The 20,153-nt window shown below is 39.0% G+C and overlaps 1 protein-coding gene across 2 annotated transcripts in view; it reads right to left on the minus strand.

The window, feature by feature from the left end:
• BTBD7 (BTB domain containing 7) overlaps positions 1-20,153 on the minus strand; it is an 89,204-nt gene that overhangs the window by 31,662 nt on the left and 37,389 nt on the right. Inside the window, exon 4 of one of the 2 annotated variants that reach the window (XM_072745597.1) lies at positions 5,638-5,793. The exons of the other annotated variant lie outside the window; for it this stretch is intronic. Coding sequence (XP_072601698.1) covers positions 5,690-5,793 — 104 coding nt within the window. The 3' untranslated portion in view covers positions 5,638-5,689. Of the gene's footprint in view, positions 1-5,637; positions 5,794-20,153 lie in introns of those variants that run through there. 2 annotated transcript variants of the gene reach the window in all.

The raw sequence follows: 20,153 nt of genomic DNA on the forward strand, positions 1-20,153 counted from the left end.
TTAGAAGACAAGTCAATCTGTGCTGCAGTGTTTTTAACTGCCAGTCCTTGGACTCTGCAACTTGTGAGTGCTGATTGGATAAATATTCCTCTCTGCTACTCCTCAGGAGGACCATTCTAAAGATTTTACAGAGCTCCTCAGAGCATCCTGGCAGGGTTAAAACCCTGGTGTCTCCAGCGGCAAACAGCCCAAGACCAAGACCACTCTTCTGCTTTCTCTCCTCCTCTACCTCATTCTCTCTGAGCCTACACTCCTGTACAGGGGCTTACTTAGCAGATAAGCTCATACAAGCAAGCCTTTGTTTTAGGCAGCCTCAGCACAGCTTGTGGGGCAATGGGAAGAGATACCCATACAATGAGAGGAATAGAAGAGGCCCTAGAAAACAAGATTCTCCAGTGAGATTGTGGAACTAGCTCACTCACTGAAGAAACAGCAAAAAGGACTCCGATTGCTAATGGTAAGGGGGTGGGGGTGGGGGGTAAGTGACTCCTGCATGCAGCAGCATCACAATACTATGGGTTCCCCTAAGTGAAGTATTAGTTTAGTAGTAGAGGTGGCACTTGAATGGAATGGGAACATTAGGAATTATAGGGACCTGAAATTGGTTGGCTTTAGCTAATTGCTTATCAAGTCAAGAAAAAAGGAAACAGGCTCCAGTTAGCCACCCCTCAATATAGGCATTCTGTCAAAGTCAGAAGACTTCTAGGTTGGTGTTTAAAACAATCCTTATTCCCTGCAGGTGCAGAACAGACTGTCAAAACTCAGGCTCCAGATTTAATTTTAAAGATATCAGACCTACAAAGACTTCAATGTAAAGCCTTGATAAATCTATGATCAAATCTGGGTCTGCATACAAATAGTTGGTGACAGAAATCTGGAATGGGGCTATTTGGATAGAAGAGCGAGGAATGTGAAACTCCAAGATTTGGCGAACTTTCTAGATTGGGAAACACAGCTCTCCTCATTCTTTGTAGAGGACAGTAGCCTCCTCCTGTCAGGAGACCCAACAGGTACCTGCAAAGACAATGCTTGTCCTCTTCAAGGTCTGCCTCTGCCTCTGCTCACTAGCTCCAAACCAATAATCAGGATCTGATCACTCATGATCACAGTCTGAACAAGAAAGTACAGTCTCTGTTCTGGGAGGAAAGACTACACACACCCAAGAATTGCAAGACCTAGTGATATGTACTGGCAGGGTCTCTAAGACCTTTTGTGGGAGTGACTTTTGAGGGTGCTGGACAAGGATGCTACTAGGTCTGTGGCAATACAACAAGAGCAGGAAGGTATTTGTCTGGAATCCAAGGGATTCACCAGGGCATCTTGTGTTGCTTCTCTGCCCAGTGATAACAGAGACTGAGCCACTATAGCAACCATGGATAAAGCAACTAAGAGCTCAGACACCTCTGGGATGAAAATCTGGGTTACCCTACCTGGCAGGCCACCCAGATCTGTTGAAATATTTGGCAAAGGATAATGAAAATCTAGGTTGGGGGATAGAAGAGGGAGATTGTGGTAATTTGTACTGTTCCAACTTGCTTAAGCCTAGAACCACTTCCTACAATCTCCATTCCTACAGGGTTCCAAGCAAAGTTGGTCAAAAGAGAAATGTGTGAAACTGGGAGGGCAGAAGAAGCCAGTCACCATAACTAGATGTGGTGACAGGCAGTCACAGAGGAGTCTGTGGATGCTAGCTTATCCTTGCTTTCCCTTGTTCCAAGTCTAGTTCTCCCTCCCACTTGCAGCCCTGGTGACAACACTGACCCCAGGCGACCACCAGATGCTTGGCTGAAGAGCCACAAACCAAAGAGCCACTCTCTCCCCTCCCCTGAACAGCCTCCTGTCAGTGGCTCAGTGTGCCTGGCTTCTCAGGGTGACTGGCTGGTAGCTCCTCTGCATTCTACTACTCTCCCATTCACATCTTCCCTTCCCTAGCTACCCCCACCCCCTGCCGTGTGTGAGGCTCAATTCCTAAAAGAATTCCCCTATACCATAAGTCATACTTGTTCTGCTTCCCTAACTGAACTCAGTGATAGAGGTTGTTTTATTTTATTTTTTTAAAGATTTTATTCATTCATGAGAGACACATAGGGAGAGGCAGAGACATAGGCAGAGGGAGAAGCAGGCTCCCTGCGGGACTCAATCCCAGGACTCTGGGATCACGACCAAAGGCAGATGTTCAACCACTGAGCCACCTAGGCATCCCTGTTTCATTTCGTTTTTGTTTTTTAAATTTAAAGATTTTATTTATTTATTTGAGAGAGAATGAGCTGGGAGAGGGGCAGAGGGACAGGGAAAAGGAGGAAGCCTAATGTGGGGCTTGATCCCAGGACTCAGATTATGACCCAAGCTGAAGGCAGCTGCTTAACCAACTGAGCCACCCAGGCACCCAAATGATAAAGTTTTGATGAGAATATCAATTATGGTCTCCAGTCAGCTGCAGCAGTGGGGACTGTGGCTAATTACACCATCTTTCCTGAACTGAGTCTTTTGTAGAGGTGTGGCTGGTAATCACCTTGAAGGCTCTGTGATGAACTGGATCTAAATTATTGTTTTCTCCTCATTAATTTAAATCACATCAAATTGTTGATATTAAACCATTTTGACCTATGAAAATAACCTCAGATGATTAAATAATGTATTAATTTTCCACTGGTATGTAACAAATTACCACAACAGGTTAAAACAACTCATCTCCTGTTTTCTATGGGTCAGGAATCTGGGCACAGGTCACACGGGCCCTCAGTCAGGGTCTCATCAGGCTGCAATCAGGTGTCAACTGGACTTGCCTTCTCATCTGAAGAACCGGGGAAGAATTTGTTTCCAAGCTCATTCAGGTTGACAGAAATCCTTTCCTTGTGCCCACAGAAGGGCCCAGCATCCTGTGGCTGTGGGAGGGGGTGGTTCACACACAGCTCCTAGAGACTTCCTGAACTTCCTGTCCTGTGGTCTGCTCAACAACAGATAGCTTACTTCTTTAAAGCCGGCGAGGGAAGTCTCTAGAGCAAGTCTACTTTTAAGATGGAGTCTTCTCTAATGTAATGTAATTACGGGAATGACATCCCATCTCTGCCATACTGCACTGGTTAGAAATAAGACAGAAGCTGTGCTTACACTAAAGCAGAAGGGACTGCAATGAAGGGTATAAATATCAGAAGATGGGGATCATTAGGCGTCACCTTAGGGTCTCCTTGTCACAGTAAGTTTATGACCATTCCAGTAATACTGCTTCTGACATACCGGACAATCCTAATCATTTTAATCTGTCTTGAGTGTTCCTTTCTTTGATCTACTTCAGGTCTTTTCTCAGATCACATCTAATTTTACCACTTCTCTGAATAGAAGAAAAACTTCTATCAATATTTTAGGCAAAGGTGCATTATAATTTGGCCAAAAAAGAAAAAAAAGAGAGAGAGAGAGAGAGGTGCTGACAAGGGAGTCAAGAATACTCAATGGGGAAAAAACTGTTCGTTCAATAAATGGCACTGGGAAAACTAGATTTCCATATGCAAAGTCAAACTGGACTCCTGTCTTACACCCCTCACAAAAACTAACTCAAAATGGATTAAGGACTTAAATGTAAGACCTGAAACATTAAACTCCTAGAAGAAAGATTAGGACTAAAGCTCCTTAATATGGGTCTTGGTAATGATTTTTTGGATAGGACACCTAATGCACAAGCAACAACAAAAAAAATAAACAAGTGGGACTGCATCAAACTAAAAAGCTTCTGCCTAGCCAAAGAACCATTTGATAAGATTAAAATACAGAATGAGAGAAAATATTTGCAAACCATGTATCAGATAGGGTGTTAATATCCAAAGCATATAAGGAACTCCTACAACTCAAAAGCAAGCAATCTGATTAAAAAGCAGGCACAAGACTTGAATATTTTCCAAAGAAAACCTACAGATGGCCAAAAGTGCATGAAAAGGTGCCCAGCGTAACTCATCATCAGGAAAATGCAAATCAAAACCACGGTATACCACCTCACACTTGTCAGAATGGCTGTTAGCAAAAAGACAAGAGATAACAAAAGCCAGCAAGGATGTGGAAACCTGGGTGCCCTGTTGGTGGGAAAACAAATTGGTACAGCCATGACAGAGTATGGAGGTTCCTCACAAAATTAAAAACAGAACTACCGTATGATTCAGCAGTCTTAACTTCTAGGTATGTATTCTGAGGATGATGAAATCACTACTTCAAAGAGATGTCTGCACTCCATTGTTCACTGCAGCATTATTCAAGATAGTCAAGATGTAGAAACGAATGGCTGAAGTATGGTATATATACAATGGAATATTATTCAGTTATAAAAAAGAAGGAAATCCTGCTACTTGGAACAACATGGATGAACCCTAGAATATCATGCTAAGTGAAATAAGAAAGACAAATACCGTACGACCTCATTTACCTGCAGAATCTAAAAACGTCAAACTCACAGAGAACAGAACGGTGGTTTCCAGGGGCTGAGGGGTGAAGAAATGGGGAGAGCTTTGTCAAAGGGTACAGACTTTCAGTTATATAATGAATAAGGCCCAGAGTGCTAATGTGCAGCATGGCGACTACAGTTAATATTGTACTGTATACTTGAAAGTTGCTTTAAGAGTACAGCCCCAGCATTCTCACCACCACCACTGCAAAATGTTAACTGTGTGATGGAAAGGAAGCATCAACCAACCTTACCAGTGGTGAACATTTCACTATATATATATAGTGAAATGTGTGTGTGTGTATACACACACACACACTTACCAAATCATTACACTGTGCACCTTAAACAACACAATGCTATATGTCAATTACATCTCAATGAAGGGGTTGGAGGGAGAAAAACAAAAAAATCTAGATTAAAATCTTATTTTCAGGGGCACCAGGGTGGCTTAGTCGGTTAAGCATCTGCCTGCAGCTCAGGTCATGATCCTGGAGTCTCAGGATTGAGCCCCACGTTGGGCTCTGTGCTCAGCGGGGAGCCTGCTTCTTCCTCTCCCTCTGCCCTTTCCCACTTGTGGTCTCTCTCTCTCATGGTCTCTCAAACAGTAAATAAAATCTTTAAAAAAAATTATTTTCAGTGCAAAAAAAAAGAGGAAAAGTAAGTTGAGTTTTTCTGGGTTTTATTTCTCATACTTTTTTGGCTAGTGTTCAGAATTCATTGTTCCTGTTGGTAGATACCAAAAATATCCTCTAAACATAAAATAGAGGCAGAGTCTTAAAGTGTAATATATTTATTTACACAGAAGGATATCTTTCAAGTTTCTATCCCTTTTAATAGTGTTACAAGTTCCTTGCAATAGTTAAATGCCAGAGGGCATTAGTAATATTATAGATCTATTCCAAATATCTTATGTTTTCTTTCAATATTTTAAAAGTTATATACTTAGACTACCTCTGGATTGTCAGTGCCAATATAAAATCAATCACTGACCACAGAATCCAAGCAAATATTGGGAAGGAAATGAGAAGGTTCTCTGTTTTGAGAACATTACTCCCTTTTCTTTCTTTCTTTCTTTTCTTTTTTTTTTTAAAGATTTTATTTATTCATAGAGACAGAGAGAGAGAGAGGCAGAGACACAGGCAGAGGGAGAAGCAGGCTCCATACAGGAAGCCCGACGTGGGACTCAATCCCAGGTCCCCAGGATCACACACCAGGCCACAGGCGGCGCTAAACTGCTGCTCCACCGGGGCTGCCCCACTACTCCTTTTCTGATGGGAAAGAGGCAATCACAGATTCATGTTGCTTGTGTATGAAAATGTATCCGGAGCGCTTGAATTCTTTACTCTGATTCTTTTGCCAAGCTGTGTGAAAAGAAAGGACAGAGAGGAAGATAGGAAACAGGTTACTGTAGTAACTTGGTACATAAAGGAAGAGGCTAAAGCACATAGACAATTATAACAGAAAGATTTCTCGAAGACATAAAAGGAAAAAGACAAGACTAAGAACTCTTGATACCTATTTGAATATATATTTATATTGTTTTAATGTTTACTTCATAAATTAATATTTGATATGGTATGTTTAATATTTAGGCTTAAGTGTTTTTTGGGATAAGTGAAAACAGCACGATGAAAGGGATGTCAGTTCTCTAAACACAGACACCCTATTTAAGTTTCTGCTATACTAGAAGCAGGGGGATTGAATTCTGGAAGAGGACACCCAAACTCCTTGAAACTGAACACACATTCTTAGGTCATCTGACTAGAGATGTGGCATACTAACAGTCAGACTGACCAGAGACTCGACCCCAATTCCCGTTACTGTGCGATGTATGAAATTTCATCTGTTTCCTCATCTGAAAAAATGTTCCCTACTCCTCAAAAATCTCTTACTGTAATTAAGTTTCCTTGAGTACCATTATACTGGTGTATTCTAATTCAGAAGCAAGCACAGGATCTGTGGGGACTTGGAGAGGGTAGGAGGAGAGGAGAGCAACTCAAAGATAATAAAGGGAAGAGAGGGGATCCCTGGGTGGCTCAGCGGTTTAGTGCCGCCTTTGGTCCAGGGCCTGATCCTGGGGTCCCGGGATCAAGTCCCGCATCAGGCTCCCTGCATGGAGCCTGCTTCTCCCTCTGCCTGTGTCTCTGCCTTTCTCTCTCCCTGTGCCTCTCATGAATAAATAAATAAAATATTATAAATACATAAATACATACATAAATAAATGGAACCGAAATGCTGATGACCTGAAAGTACTGTATACGTTCCACTCACATGTCACTTATTCAAATGTTAAATAAAAACAATTCTAGGGGCGCCTGGGTGGCTCAGTTGGTTAAGCGTCCGACTTGATTTTGGCTCAGGTCATGATCTCAGGGTGCTAGGATCAAGCCCCATGTCTGGCTCCGCGCTCAGTGCAGTCTACTTGTCCCTTCCCTTCCCTTTGCTTGCACATTCTCTCTCTCTCTCTAAAATAAATAAAATCTTAAACATTCTAATAGTCTCAGAACTGTGAAAAACTCAGAGGTTTGCATACCTTTTTTTTTTTTAAAGGTATTTTTTATTTATTTATGATAGTCACAGAGAGAGAGAGAGAGAGAGGCAGAGACATAGGCAGAGGGAGAAACAGGCCCCATGCACCGGGAGCCCAATGTGGGATTCGATCCTGGGTCTCCAGGATCGCGCCCTGGGCCAAAGGCAGGCGCCAAACCGCTGCGCCACCCAGGGATCCCAGGTTTGCATACCTTTAACTAAAAAACAAAACCCACCCATTTATATCTATAGTTTGTTTACCATCCTTAAACCATTTTCCCACTGTGACACAACAGTAAGTTAGTATCCTTAATTCTGTTACAACAGGAAAACTCCAAAGGTTTTGGGATAGAGCCATGTTGATTTTCAGAAAACTTTTTGGTATTTACTGGTTAGTTATCTCTTAAATATAATTGTGTCTCCCTTCCAAACAATGTACCTCACAGATGATCTCTTCTCACGGAGACCATTCTCTCTCTTCCCCCACGATGGGAATGAGTAAACCCTGCAGTTCAAAAGACCAGGATTCAAATTTTGGACTTCACATTTTCTAGCTGAAACCCCAGGTAACAATACATTCAAGCATCTGTTTACCTATAAAATGGAGAGAATACTTAGCACAGACAATGTGAGTTAGGAGCCTAGCAACAGTGCCTGGCAAAAAGCAGGTGCTCAAAAATTCTACTAAATAAATTAATAAATATAGCAAGAAACCTTAAAAACGAATTAGTAGTTTTTGATGAGTAATTTATAGACTGTATCTGCTTAAAGGATCTATGTATTTAAAAAAATCCCACTATTTCTGGAACATTTCTCATGGTGTCTACATGTTGATTACCGTCTCAGCCAGAGATCTTTCAGAAAATGCATATGTAATCAGGCCATATTACTTGCTGTGCTCAGGATAAAGCCCAATGTCTCCACATGGTATATACCAAGCTCTCTAATGCACAGCCCTACTGGTCTCTGGATCTTCGTTTCTCATCACACTTCTATTATCTCTGCCCCCCATCCCAACCCAAAGTGCCTGGCTCTTATTTATCTCTGGGCTTTTCTACCTGTTTTCCTTCTGCCTAACCTTTATCTCCAATCTTTAACTCCCATTCATTCTCCAGGTTTCAGCTTCTCTGGGAAGCTCCTGATATGGTCTCCCTTCCCTAAATTGAGGTCTGAGGCTCATCTTCCTGTGTGCTCCCCTACTACCTAGAGCATTGCTCTACACTTAATACTGTAACTGCCTATTGGTACTTAGCACTAGACGATCTTACTCATTACTTCAATCTCAGGTTCTGGCATACAGTAAGCACTAAATGGATAAAGTATAGGAGTCACAGAGCTAATTCTATAAAAAGGTCTATTTGAATCAACAGGTTATTTTCTTCCTTCTCCTCTATAACATCCCATTTTCACCTTTATTTGCTGAAGATTCAGGCAGCTACCATTCTCTCAGGTTTACAGACCTATTATCAGATTTATAACACTATATCCATCCATTTCTATTTAACTTAGTATCTCTAAAAATTTGACATCAAAACTTGTTTTAGAAGGAGGGGCTCCTACCAATGAAAACTTTAGATACTTAATATTTTTACTGCTTACATTTATATGCAAAAAAACTATCAATCTGAAAGTTAAGATGATGCATTAGAGTAACAAGTTATTTAATCATAGGTTAGTTTATTTATTTTTTTATTTATTTTATTTTTTTTCATAGGTTAGTTTAGAAATTCTTCTGAACCTCTTACAATTAGATACCAGCTCAAATATCAATAGGTTTAGAGAACCAATGTGATGCCCGTGTATCTTCTAAAAATATCTGAGGGAATCAGTGTCAAAATTCAGCATTGTTCTTCAATGTAAGTTTCCATTAGGAAGAAACACAGACAGTGGAAACAGTATTAAAACCAATCCATTTTGGAAAAGGTCTAATGCTGTTATGGTTGAAGAGGAATATGGTTAGAAACAAAGATGTGTAAGTGTGCAAACTGTTTTTGGGTTTTTGGCACAACTTTCAGATGTGTGGATATTTCACCTTCAAGTGCCATGACATGTAAAGCATATACAAGAAGTTTTATAGCCATGTTAATGCTAAGTACAAGGTATATAAAAATGTTACAGTGAAGAGAACCAAAACAGAGCTCAAAGTCTTTTAATAAATCAAAGTCATTCCCTTCGTAGAGATATATTTAGTGAGGCTAGCCCATGTTAATTTGTAATAGAAACTGGTATTTTTTTTTTCACCTAAATATATGAAAAAATAGTTGGAGGCAAAACTTTTTGGTCAGTTACATACACTCCAAACTCAGACTCAGTCTTTAGGAGGTATTTATAGGGTGATACTATTTGTTAGCAGTATTTTTCACTGGGAAGAGACGGAAAGGTTCTTAAACACCTTTTGTATTTGTATTATCTCAATATCTAAACATTAGTATATCTTATATTTTTAGAAACAAAAAATTAATAAAATAACCACACACATCGATATAATTTTTGCAAAACTAGGTGTGAAAAAGGCAAGACAATAATAAGTATAGTGTGGTGCTATTTATGCTACAACAGAACAAGTTATGCATGTGAAATACACACACACATTCATACACATATAAAGTAGATGTGATCAGAAGTGGCCTTGGGGAAGAAACAACATAAGTATTTGTTTCCACATCTCTATGATGGGAAGAACGATGGGAGCTATCATATGAGTTACTGTAAAGATTAAGTGGGGTATTCCACACAGTAATAGCTAAATAAGGTCATTACTAATCTATCTTAATTCTTGGAGTAACTTCTAGTTACTGTCAAAAACAGAAGGAGACAAATACCTTTGTCTGGTCAAAGTCCCTTCTACCCTAGACTTTTCAGGAGATAAGTGTAATATTTGGTGTTAAGGCAGAAACTTCCAACTCTGTATCTCAATACTGAGTTTGAAAAGCCAGGATATCTGTATAATGCTGAGGTTCTTCCATCTATCATTTTCCTTCCTTGATCATTAATGCCTTCCCCCAAATAACCTGCAGCTTGGATTGCCTTAGTTTGTTGTACTCCTTGGCAATAGAAGGTATAAGAGTAGTCAAAATTTGACTAAGGCAGAATCAGAAAAACAAAAATAAGTTGGGTTTTCAGGAAAAGGCCACAATTAGGCCACTTCTCTTAGTGTTTCAAAGAGAAAAAGGGACCATAATCAAATCAAAGTGGAATGGAAATTTATACCAAATAGCCTACTACCATGGGAAAGCTCTATGGGGCCATTTTTTATGGTTTTGCTTTGCCATCCAACGTTGAATGTTCTCTGCAATTGTAATCCTATGTATCACTGTTTAAATAAAGTCTGAATCTGGTAATTTTTTAGACTTTGGAAACTTGGAACCATGCTATCAGATGATGTGTCAATTCTTATCTTTAGAAATTGCCAAAGAATTAACGTAATTCAGTTAAAAAAAAAAAAGATTTGAGAGTGAGAGAGAGCGTGAATACAAGTGGAGGGGAGATGGGGAGGGAGAAGCAGACTCCCCACTAAGCAGGAGCTGACCATGGCGGATCCCCGGACCCCAAGATCATGACCTGAGTCAAAGGCAGATGCTTAACAGACTGAGCTACCCAGGTACCCTGTAAATTCAGTTTTAAAAACATTTTTGTTAAGGCCCTCCTAGCTACAAGCTAGGCATAGTGCTTGACGCCCACACTTGATGAAGAGAAAGGAACAAAACCAACTTGAGGAACCCAGGAGAATTTATATGGTAAGTATGTAGCAGAACCAGGTTTGGAGCACAGATCTAACCCCAGGCTTCGTATTTATAAAATACCGTTAAGTTTGGATACCGTTCTTTATCTCTGAACCTGAGCAAATCTCTAAATTCCATGGGGCTGTTGTGAAGATGAAATAAAAAGACATATATGGGGTGCCCATCATGAAGCTAGCTTGAACATTAGTGACATTCAAACATGGCTCCTTTTAATTCTCTTCTCCCTGGTATTGCATCTTGTATAGTAATGGTGTTAAAAAAACGCTAATCTGAAATCAAGTTTCTCTCTACTTCAGAATACACTGCAGATGCTTTCTGCTATCTTCATGGTATCTAGAGTTCCATATACTCTTCAAATAATAAATGCTCAGCTCTTTCTTGTCCCTATGTTGTTCAGTTTTGTGTTCATATCCATAATGACCTGACTATAACATTTCATCTTTTGTCTGATTATGTTAATGTCTATAAATTTCTAATTAAATCTCTCAGATCTTAACTATAACCAACATATGCTTTGTGCTGGGGAATAAAATCAAACCAAACCAAGCAAGTCTTTCTGTTTTATCATTTTCCTTGACTGTGGCATCCTTGGGATTTTAGTATGACAGAGAAAAGATTTTGCTTATTGTTGAGAAAGCCTCCTAATTGTCCTTATATTAAACTTTATGGCTTCAAAAGATTAATAATAGCCTTGACTGGCTTCCAAGAATATGTTAAATTCAACTGATATTACATATCAATAGACAATAAAATAAAGAGTTGATAAGACTTTATTTGAAATTTTTAAATATTTATTTATTCATGAGAGAGAGAGAGAGAGAGAGAGGGGCAGAGGGAGAAGCAGGCTCCATGCAGGGAGCCTGATGTGGGACTCAATCCTGGGACTCTAGGATCATGCCCTGGGCTGAAGGCAGGCGCTGAACCACTGAGCCACCCAGGGATCCCCCTTTATTTGAAATTTAACTTAAAATTGAGTTCAGGGCAGCCCGAGTGGCTCAGCGGTTCTGTGCCGCCTTCAGCCCAGGGCCTGATCCTGGAGACCGGGGATCGAGTCCCTCGTCAGGCTCCCTGCATGGAGCCTGCTTCTCCCTCTGCCTGTGTCTCTGCCTCTCTCTCTCTCTGTCTCATGAATAAATAAATAAAGTCTTTAGTAAAAAAAATGGAGTTCAATGGTACAGAATTACATACCATTTAGATCACTTCTAAACTTATTTTTAAAAATAAGGCTTCATATCTCCAAGATGGAAATGCAACTTATACAGTTAAATGTTTATTATGCACACCCCCTTTTAAAAAGAAAAAGTCATTCAGTTTTCATAAGTATTAACTCAAAATATGTAACTCATTGAGTTCTAACACTGGAACTAATAACAGTGTATGTTAATTAAATTTAATTTAAATAAAACACTTTAAAAAATGTAACGGAGAGTCTACTAAGAGAGCAAAGCACTGTGCTAGGTTCTTGGGGTGATTCAGGATGATGATGATTTTAACCTTGTCATTAGGGAATATATAATACACTAACTGACAGAGGAAATGAGACAGGTACATTGGTAATTACAAAATAAGTTATATGTAAGAACCTAAAATAAAAGTAAAAGTAGTTTGGAGGAAGTGGAAAATGCTTTTAACTTGGAATACTAAGACAAAACAAAAGGAAGTAGCATGTAAATTTAGTCTTTAAGAGTAAGGTAGAACTGGGACATTTAGTGGTCAAAGGCAAAGATGCTCTAAGACAAAAGCAACGTGTGAGCAGAGGGTCAGAGGTGAAGAGTTTATAGTCTATATGAAAAATGGTTTAAATTCTAAAATAAAAAATGCAATATATTATTACACTTTAGAGCTCACCCATAATTTTGAGTAAAGACTTTCTTAAGTGCTAAGTGTCATTATGACTAGAGATCTATAATTTGAGAGTTGTTTGAATTATCATTCCTGAAACTGAGATTAATTCTTCATCTATGTTGTATAGTTAACTGAAATCTTCACTTAGTATTCTGATCTGTTGATAATGGTCTTTAACTTAGCTCCATTATTCTCTAGAAAGCATATTCAGACTAATTTGCTGAAGAGGAAACAATTACAGACAGAAGCAAAATGAACTGCCAAGTCAACTGAACTGAGACAGAAGATGAGTGTCAACACAAGGACAATGGAGAGGATGGGAAGAGGGACGAAGGGCTTAGTGAGTCTGGACAGTTAGTCTTTACTACTTTGCATTTGTTTCAAGTCACACACACTCTTGAAATCTGACCAGGTTGCTAGGGGAAAAATTAGGTCACTCACTGCTTTCAGTTGTTTCTGTTAGATTTTTTTTAATTCAATAAAATATAATCACATGCACTATGACTAAAAATATGGGCAATGCATTACAGAGTCTACTTTAGAACTAATATTATAAATAATTTTCATATTCCAAAGACTGAAAAGTACACATTTGATCAAGATGAAAAAATAAAATCTGCAGTTTAAAGTATACTACTGTAAAGTGTCCTAAATTGGAATATACATGTAGATACTGATGCTAATTCTGGGCTATTTTTTCTGAGGTCAATAATATTTATGACAAGGTAACCGAAGGTTTTTTTTTTTTTTCTTCAGATTTTATTTTTTTGAGAGAAAGAGACAGGGAGAGAGCAAGAGCACGAGGGGGGTAGGGCAGAGGGAGAAGCAGACATGGGACCTGATCCCAGGAGATCATGACCTGAGCTGCAGGCAGACACTTAACTGACTGAGCCACCCAGGCGCCTGGAAACATAAGTTCATATGGTAGGCCCAAGAGTTGTTAAAATTCATAAGAAAACCTGTAGTTCTCCTAAAGAGTGGATTTTTAGTCAAAAAATTAGAAGTCAGGGATGCCTGGGTGGCTCAGTGGTTTAGCGCCTGCCTTTGGCCCAGGGCGTGATCCTGGAGTCCTGGGATCAAGTCCTACATTGGGCTCATTGCATAGAGCCTGCTTCTCCCTCTGCCTGTGTCTCTGCCTCTCTCTCTATGTCTCTTATGAATAAATAAATGAAATCTTTAAAAAAAATTAGGAATCAGTATATATTCTCATCATGGTACATTTTCAGAGTTGTTTTTTACACAGTATAGTGCATGCTAAAATCATTGTGAAAGTCAGTACTCAAAACACTTGGTCTTTCTTTTGAGGCTTTTCCAACCTAGCCATCTATTTTGGAATTTTATACACTGGTCTTTTTAATATAGGTACTGTTTTCTTTTTTTTTTTTTAGGTACTGTTTTCAACCAGGATTTCAAGCTGCAACTGCAGAAAACAACTCTAGCTGGCTTAAACAGAAAAGGAGTTTATCTGAAAGGATACTGTTAGCCCATAGTTGCTGAGAAAGTGAAGACCAGACTCAGAAAACAACAAAGAGCAGAGAAAGGCTGTAAAGTGAGGCTTACGTCAGGAAAAGAGCTTATCCTGGGTCCCTGGCCACACAGTTCCTGCTTGGTGTACAGATGGTGGACGCTGTCAGTGGAATCACTGCCACTGACCTCTCTCCTTTCCCACTAGATGTTGCTGCTTCCACCCTGCTTACAGAAAGAGTTCTCTACAGTCCCTGCTTTCCTGTCCTATCAGTTCCTAACTCAAAAAGCCTAGGTCATGTGCTTAAACATTAACCACTGAGAGGCTGAGAAACCAAGTAGGTAACCTTTTGAGTTTTTTTTTTTTTTTTTTTTTACCTTTTTTTTTTACCTTTTGAGTTTTTACGCTGGGGGTTGGGCTCTGCCGTCCAACAAGACCTGTACAGTGAGGAATTTCTCAAAACTAGGAAGGTTGTAATGCTGGCAGCCAAAAAAGTCAAATAACTGATACAAGAACACTCATCTATTCAGGAAAGAATGGCCTACTCAATACAAAGCCCTCTGTTCTCTGGTTAAGTGTTCTGAAGCAGTCTGAGTGGTGACCTACTCAGGCCCCTACCCTCTCCCTGTCCCCCCTCCCCCTGTTTTTAAAACCTCTTAGCTGGGCCCACATTTGCCTCAAATATTCCTGCCCAAGTGGTTCAGCACAAACCAGGCTCATGCCTGAGACTCTTGAATTGATGCTTCAATCACTAGTCTGCTATTTCATTCTTACAACTAGGTCACAGTGGCTTCCCACCTTCAGCCCTGGAAAATGGTTCTCATATTGCTCCCCTCTCTCAAAATGCCCACATTTCTGGGGTTGGGGTCAGAGGGGCTGGTATGAGTCACAACCTTATCGTTCACAATCTCAAGAAAAGGCTAGTTATTCATCTCTGTGCCCCACCATACTCAGGTTGTCAGGGCAACCAAATGAGAAAGTAAAAGCCCTTTGTAACCTAAAATGATAAGCATGATCTTATTAGTTAACATTATTGATACATATGACAAATCCCCTAGTTCTTCAGGATTAAGGCCTATTCTATCTAGGTCTCTCTGGTTCTTCTGAGCACAGATGTCATTCATATCTTTATTGTATTAAAAATTAATTTTGTAATCAAAGCAGTATATGCTCATAATCTAAAAAGTACTGTAGCTAGTAGTAACAAAAAAATTATTCTAAAAACAAAACCCTCTCCTCTCTCTTTTCTACTCCCGGTCCTGCTCCTCAGAGGCAACTACTCTCAATTCTTAGTTGTTTCTTCTGGTATTCACCTCTCTGTATTATAATTTTTATTAAATCAATATTCAGTGGCCTTATTTAAATACTGATTACTGCTGAGCCAAGCAGTGTACCAGAATCATATTTTCTTCCATGTGTAATTTTAAATTTTTCTCAGTTTTAATTTTTTCATTTTCCCACTTGCTTCATTTTCTTAACTCTTGTTAATTCTTTATAAAAGTATCATAAGATAAATAAAATCTCTTTCAATGCCCCTTGTCATTTAATGTTTCTGAGTCTTTGGCGCTCCTGGTCCAGTCTAGACATGATGCCTACTAGACCTATTATACAGCGAATACTTAAGATTTCCCTTTCTTATTTTCTGTGTTTTATGCCATTTCCTGGATCTCAGATTTCATCAATTAGTGGAACACATCCTTAGTAACTTCCTCAGTAAGGCAGCAGGGGAGATCAGTTCTTTGAGGCAAGACTGAAAAAAATGCCTTTATCTAGCCTTACACTTGACTGACAGTTTGGCTAAATAAAATTTTGCGTTGAAAATAATTTTCCACCGGCTTTTTAAAGGCACTATGCCACTGTACTAGAGTGTTTAGCTGGTGCTATTGAAAAGTTCAATACTATTTGGAGTCCTGTTTCTTTGTATGGAATCTAATTTTTTCCTCTGTGCAACATTTTAGAATCTTCTCTTTTTCCCTATGGTTCCCTAGGGTAAGGGATAAGCTTTCTTTTCTTTCTTTCTTTCTTTTTTTTTTTAAGTAGAAGCCCAGCACGGAGCCCAACACATGGCTTGAACTCACAACCCCAAGAGCAAGATTCAAGCTGAGATCAAGAGTTGGAGGCTTAGGGATCCCTGGGTGGCGCAGCGGTTTGGAGCCTGCCTTTGGCCCAGGGCGCGATCCTGGAGACCCGGGATCGAATACCACGTCGGGCTCCCGGTGCATGGAGCCTGCTTCTCCCTCTGCCTGTGTCTCTGCCTCTCTCTCTCTCACTGTGTGCCTATCATAAATAAATAAAAAAAAAAATTAAAAAAAAAAAAAAAAAAAAAGAGTTGGAGGCTTAGCTGATTGAGCCACCCAGGTGCCCCAGGATGAAACTTTTAATAAATTCCTTTAGCTTTAACAGTATTTCTTACATTACTCCTTGGATACTGCTGCTCTTCCATTTTCTCTGGTGTGTTTCTAAGACCACCATTTGTTAAATTGTTATACCTTCTGGACCAATACTATACTTTGCTGTCCATCTCTGTTGTTTTACTTTATAGATTTCTTCAATTATATCTTTCAATTCTTCTATTTTTCATTTCTGCTACCTTATTTCCAAGAGCTCCTGTCTTTACTCTTACAGTATCCTACTTATATCTCATTGATGCAACAGCTCTCTAACATAAGGGCATTTTTGCTTCTGCTGAAGTTCTCTTCTGCTTTCTTCAAGGTTTCTGCTAACACTTTGTTCTTTTTGTTCTGACCTCTGTCTCAATTTGGAAGCTTTTTTCAAAAGTCCAGTGAGCCTTAGATGGGTTTTCATATCTAAGAATGAAGCACTCAACTACTGTGTGGAAGCTCTGTTGCAAAAGCAGGACTGCTGACTATGGTCTTCTCTGTAGAAAAACCAGAAGGCAAACTGGTTTTGTCACCATGTAACTCCTGAGCATAAACTTCTTCATGGAACTCCACCATATCAGTCTCCACCAGTCTATATACCCTTGGGCTGTTCACTATTTCTAAAGTTTCAATTTTTTATCTTGTATCTGCCTGGCGTGAACTAGAGCAGAGGAAGGGGAAAGATTTTGCCATTTACTTTGTTAAGTTTTCACATAAATTCAGATTTTAACCTTGTGCTTTACCCCACACCTCCACTCTCCTTCTTTGTAGCTATTTCCAGATTTGAAATCTCTCTAGTTCAATTTCTTTAGAAAATAAATCTCAAGGTTTCTTGTGTTTGGTTGCTATGGGTGGGGTTGTGGGGAGGGGGAGCAGTGGTAGAGAAGGGAATTAAAGGGGCAGGTTAGGATTTGCCACCTTGCACACGTGATACTGATGGAGGGACAGACAGGCTATTGAAACAAAATGGAAAAAGTACTGACCCATACATACTGGGGAACTTTAAAAAAAGCACAAAACAGAGGAGAATATGGATTGTTAAATAGAGGGTATTCAGAAAACCGGCTCACTATACGGGGAAAACAAAACCTCATTCCTTTCTGACACCACCTATAAAGGTGAATTCCAGAGTGGAGGAAAGGGTTGATCCAGTCAATATTCAGACTTATCAAATCTCTCTTTTCAGTTAATTTGCTACACTTATTCCTTCTTTCCAGTGTACTAAGTACTGTGAACTGCCTCTCTTATCCTCAGTGGCTCCCTCTAATAGGCTCTAGAGTTCTCCTCTGTGTTAAGCCAGTGATAAGTCCTTATCTACTTTCTGGCTTCTAAAAATTTCAGTATCTCTCCACTGTTGTTTTCTTCTTGGATATCTTTGTCCTTAAGGGTTTATATTTACTTTAGTTCTTTACTATACCATTAGGGCTTTGGGGGAGCCAGAAATAAACTTATATTTAATCTGCTATGTAGGAAATCAAATGAAATTAAAGCTTATCCTAAAATGCCAGAAGTTGAGGCCCCCCATTACCTATTGATTGACCTCCCTAATGTGACTGCCTACTTGTCTGAATAAAACGAATTCTCAGTGTAGGTCAGGAATCTGTCCTTTGGTCCAAACCATTTTGGCTGTCTGCCTATTATCACTTCTTTTTACAATGCTCTTGAAACTATTAAATCACCTCTCTGTCTTGAAGGACATATTTAGTCTCAAGGTCCCCAGCCTCCCTTGACAGAATTTGTTTCCTTCTAAAACTGGGCTTTAACTTTGGAAGTTAAATCTGTTTAGGGATAAAAAGTAACCATCATTAATTCAGAATCATTTACTGAATGCCCACTATTCAGCATAGGGGACACAAAGATGAGAACAATATGGTCCTAGCTTCACACTGCCCAACAGGCTAGTCTTACAGCATCTCTTAACTGGAAGTTAAGCCCTTGTCTGCATCATAGAACACAGATGATTTTAGTGATTATTTTCTTAATTCTCTCCAAAATGGTACATAAATAATCACCATGCTGGATGCATCAGAGAGATGCTAATTCATTACATATAATAGATGCCTCAGAGTACTACAGGCTTAATCTACTTGTAGAACTCCTGCTGAGAAAAACCAAATAGCCAGATATTTACAATAGTTTGATAAGTGGCATGTACCATCTCACTAGTGATAAAATTATAAGAAAGTTTTAAAATTAGTAATAACTTAGTAAAAATCTGTGAAATATGCTGAGTATTAAGTTTAATCAATAGAATTATAAAACTGAAATGTGTTCTGAAGACTATCATTTAGCAGCTAATATTTATTGAATGCTAACTTTGTATCAGGTGCCAGTCAGATCACTTAACATACATCAGTTCCTTTAATTCTCACAATCCTACTTCAAGGGTTACTATTCTTATTTTATAGACAAGAAAACAGAAGCTTAGAAAGGGTGACTTGCTCTGAGGTCAAGCACATTAAAAGTTGGTAGTGAAGGATTCAAATCCAGTTTGTCTGGTTTCAGAGCCTGAGCTGAGCTTCTAAACTTCATAGTATAAAATTCCTCTCCAAGTGACCGAATATTCTTCTTCCCAGAGAAATGGGGTAAAAATTATGCTGCAGGTATGGTCTGTTATAAACACTAATATGAACAGTATTATGGTCATGGGGGGAAACATAAGGCCTACAATCAAAAATCCAAACACCAAATAACCTAAACTCTGTATTTTGAATAATGAAACAGAGAACCATTTGTATATTAAGGGAATATACATAGTTTTTACAGTAACCAAAACTACGGTAATACAAGGAGTGTTGTTTTATATCTTTTAAATGTACTCAAAAAATATAATTTCTAGCTAAATAATAAAAAAAATATTTAAACTCATGTAACATAAAAAGAATTCTAGATCAAGTATTACCTAAGATCCAAGAGCAGGCTCACAATTTTACTTTTCATTCAAAACTTAAAACAACAAACTCCCAAAGAAGTGTATTAAGGGATGTTTTCCTGTTTTTTATTTTTTTTTTTTTTTATTTTTTTTTTTTTAATTTATTTATGATAGTCACCGAGAGAGAGAGAGAGGCAGAGACACAGGCGGAGGGAGAAGCAGGCTCCATGCACCGGGAGCCTGATGTGGGATTCGATCCCGGGTCTCCAGGATCGTGCCCTGGGCCAAAGGCAGGCGCCAACCCGCTGCGCCACCCAGGGATCCCTTTCCTGTTTTTTAAAAACAGGAAAAGTGTATACAATACACTTTGGTTTCTTATTATTTAAACATGTCAAAAAACAAAGCCAATTTGAGAAAATAGATGTTATTACACCTTTTAGGCAATGTTGCAACCTTCAAATTTTCTGATGAATTTGGTTTTACAGAAATAAAATAGTGGTAGGTCAAGCTGCTAGGTTGTTTTGATAACATTATTTTCCTATAGTCTGACATCAAAATAGACTACTAACATCACTGTAATGATTCTTGTTTTAAATAAAAATATTTTAACAACATTTTGATTGTGGTAACAAAACTAAATTAGTACTATCACTAGAAATATCATGGTAAAATAAGATTTTATTTTTTTTTAAGATTTTAAAAATTTATTTATTCATGAGAGACACACACAGAGAGAGAGAGAGAGAGAGAGAGAGAGAGAGAGAGGATCCAGGATCAGGCCCTGGGCTGAAGGCGGCACAGAACCGCTGAGCCACCCGGGCTGCCCCTAAAATAAGATTTTAAAAGATCCTTTATGTAACAGAAATCTCAACCTTTTCTACTCAGG

Source organism: Vulpes vulpes, unplaced genomic scaffold (assembly GCF_048418805.1).
Source record: "Vulpes vulpes isolate BD-2025 unplaced genomic scaffold, VulVul3 u000000660, whole genome shotgun sequence".
Taxonomy (NCBI): Eukaryota; Metazoa; Chordata; class Mammalia; order Carnivora; family Canidae; genus Vulpes; species Vulpes vulpes.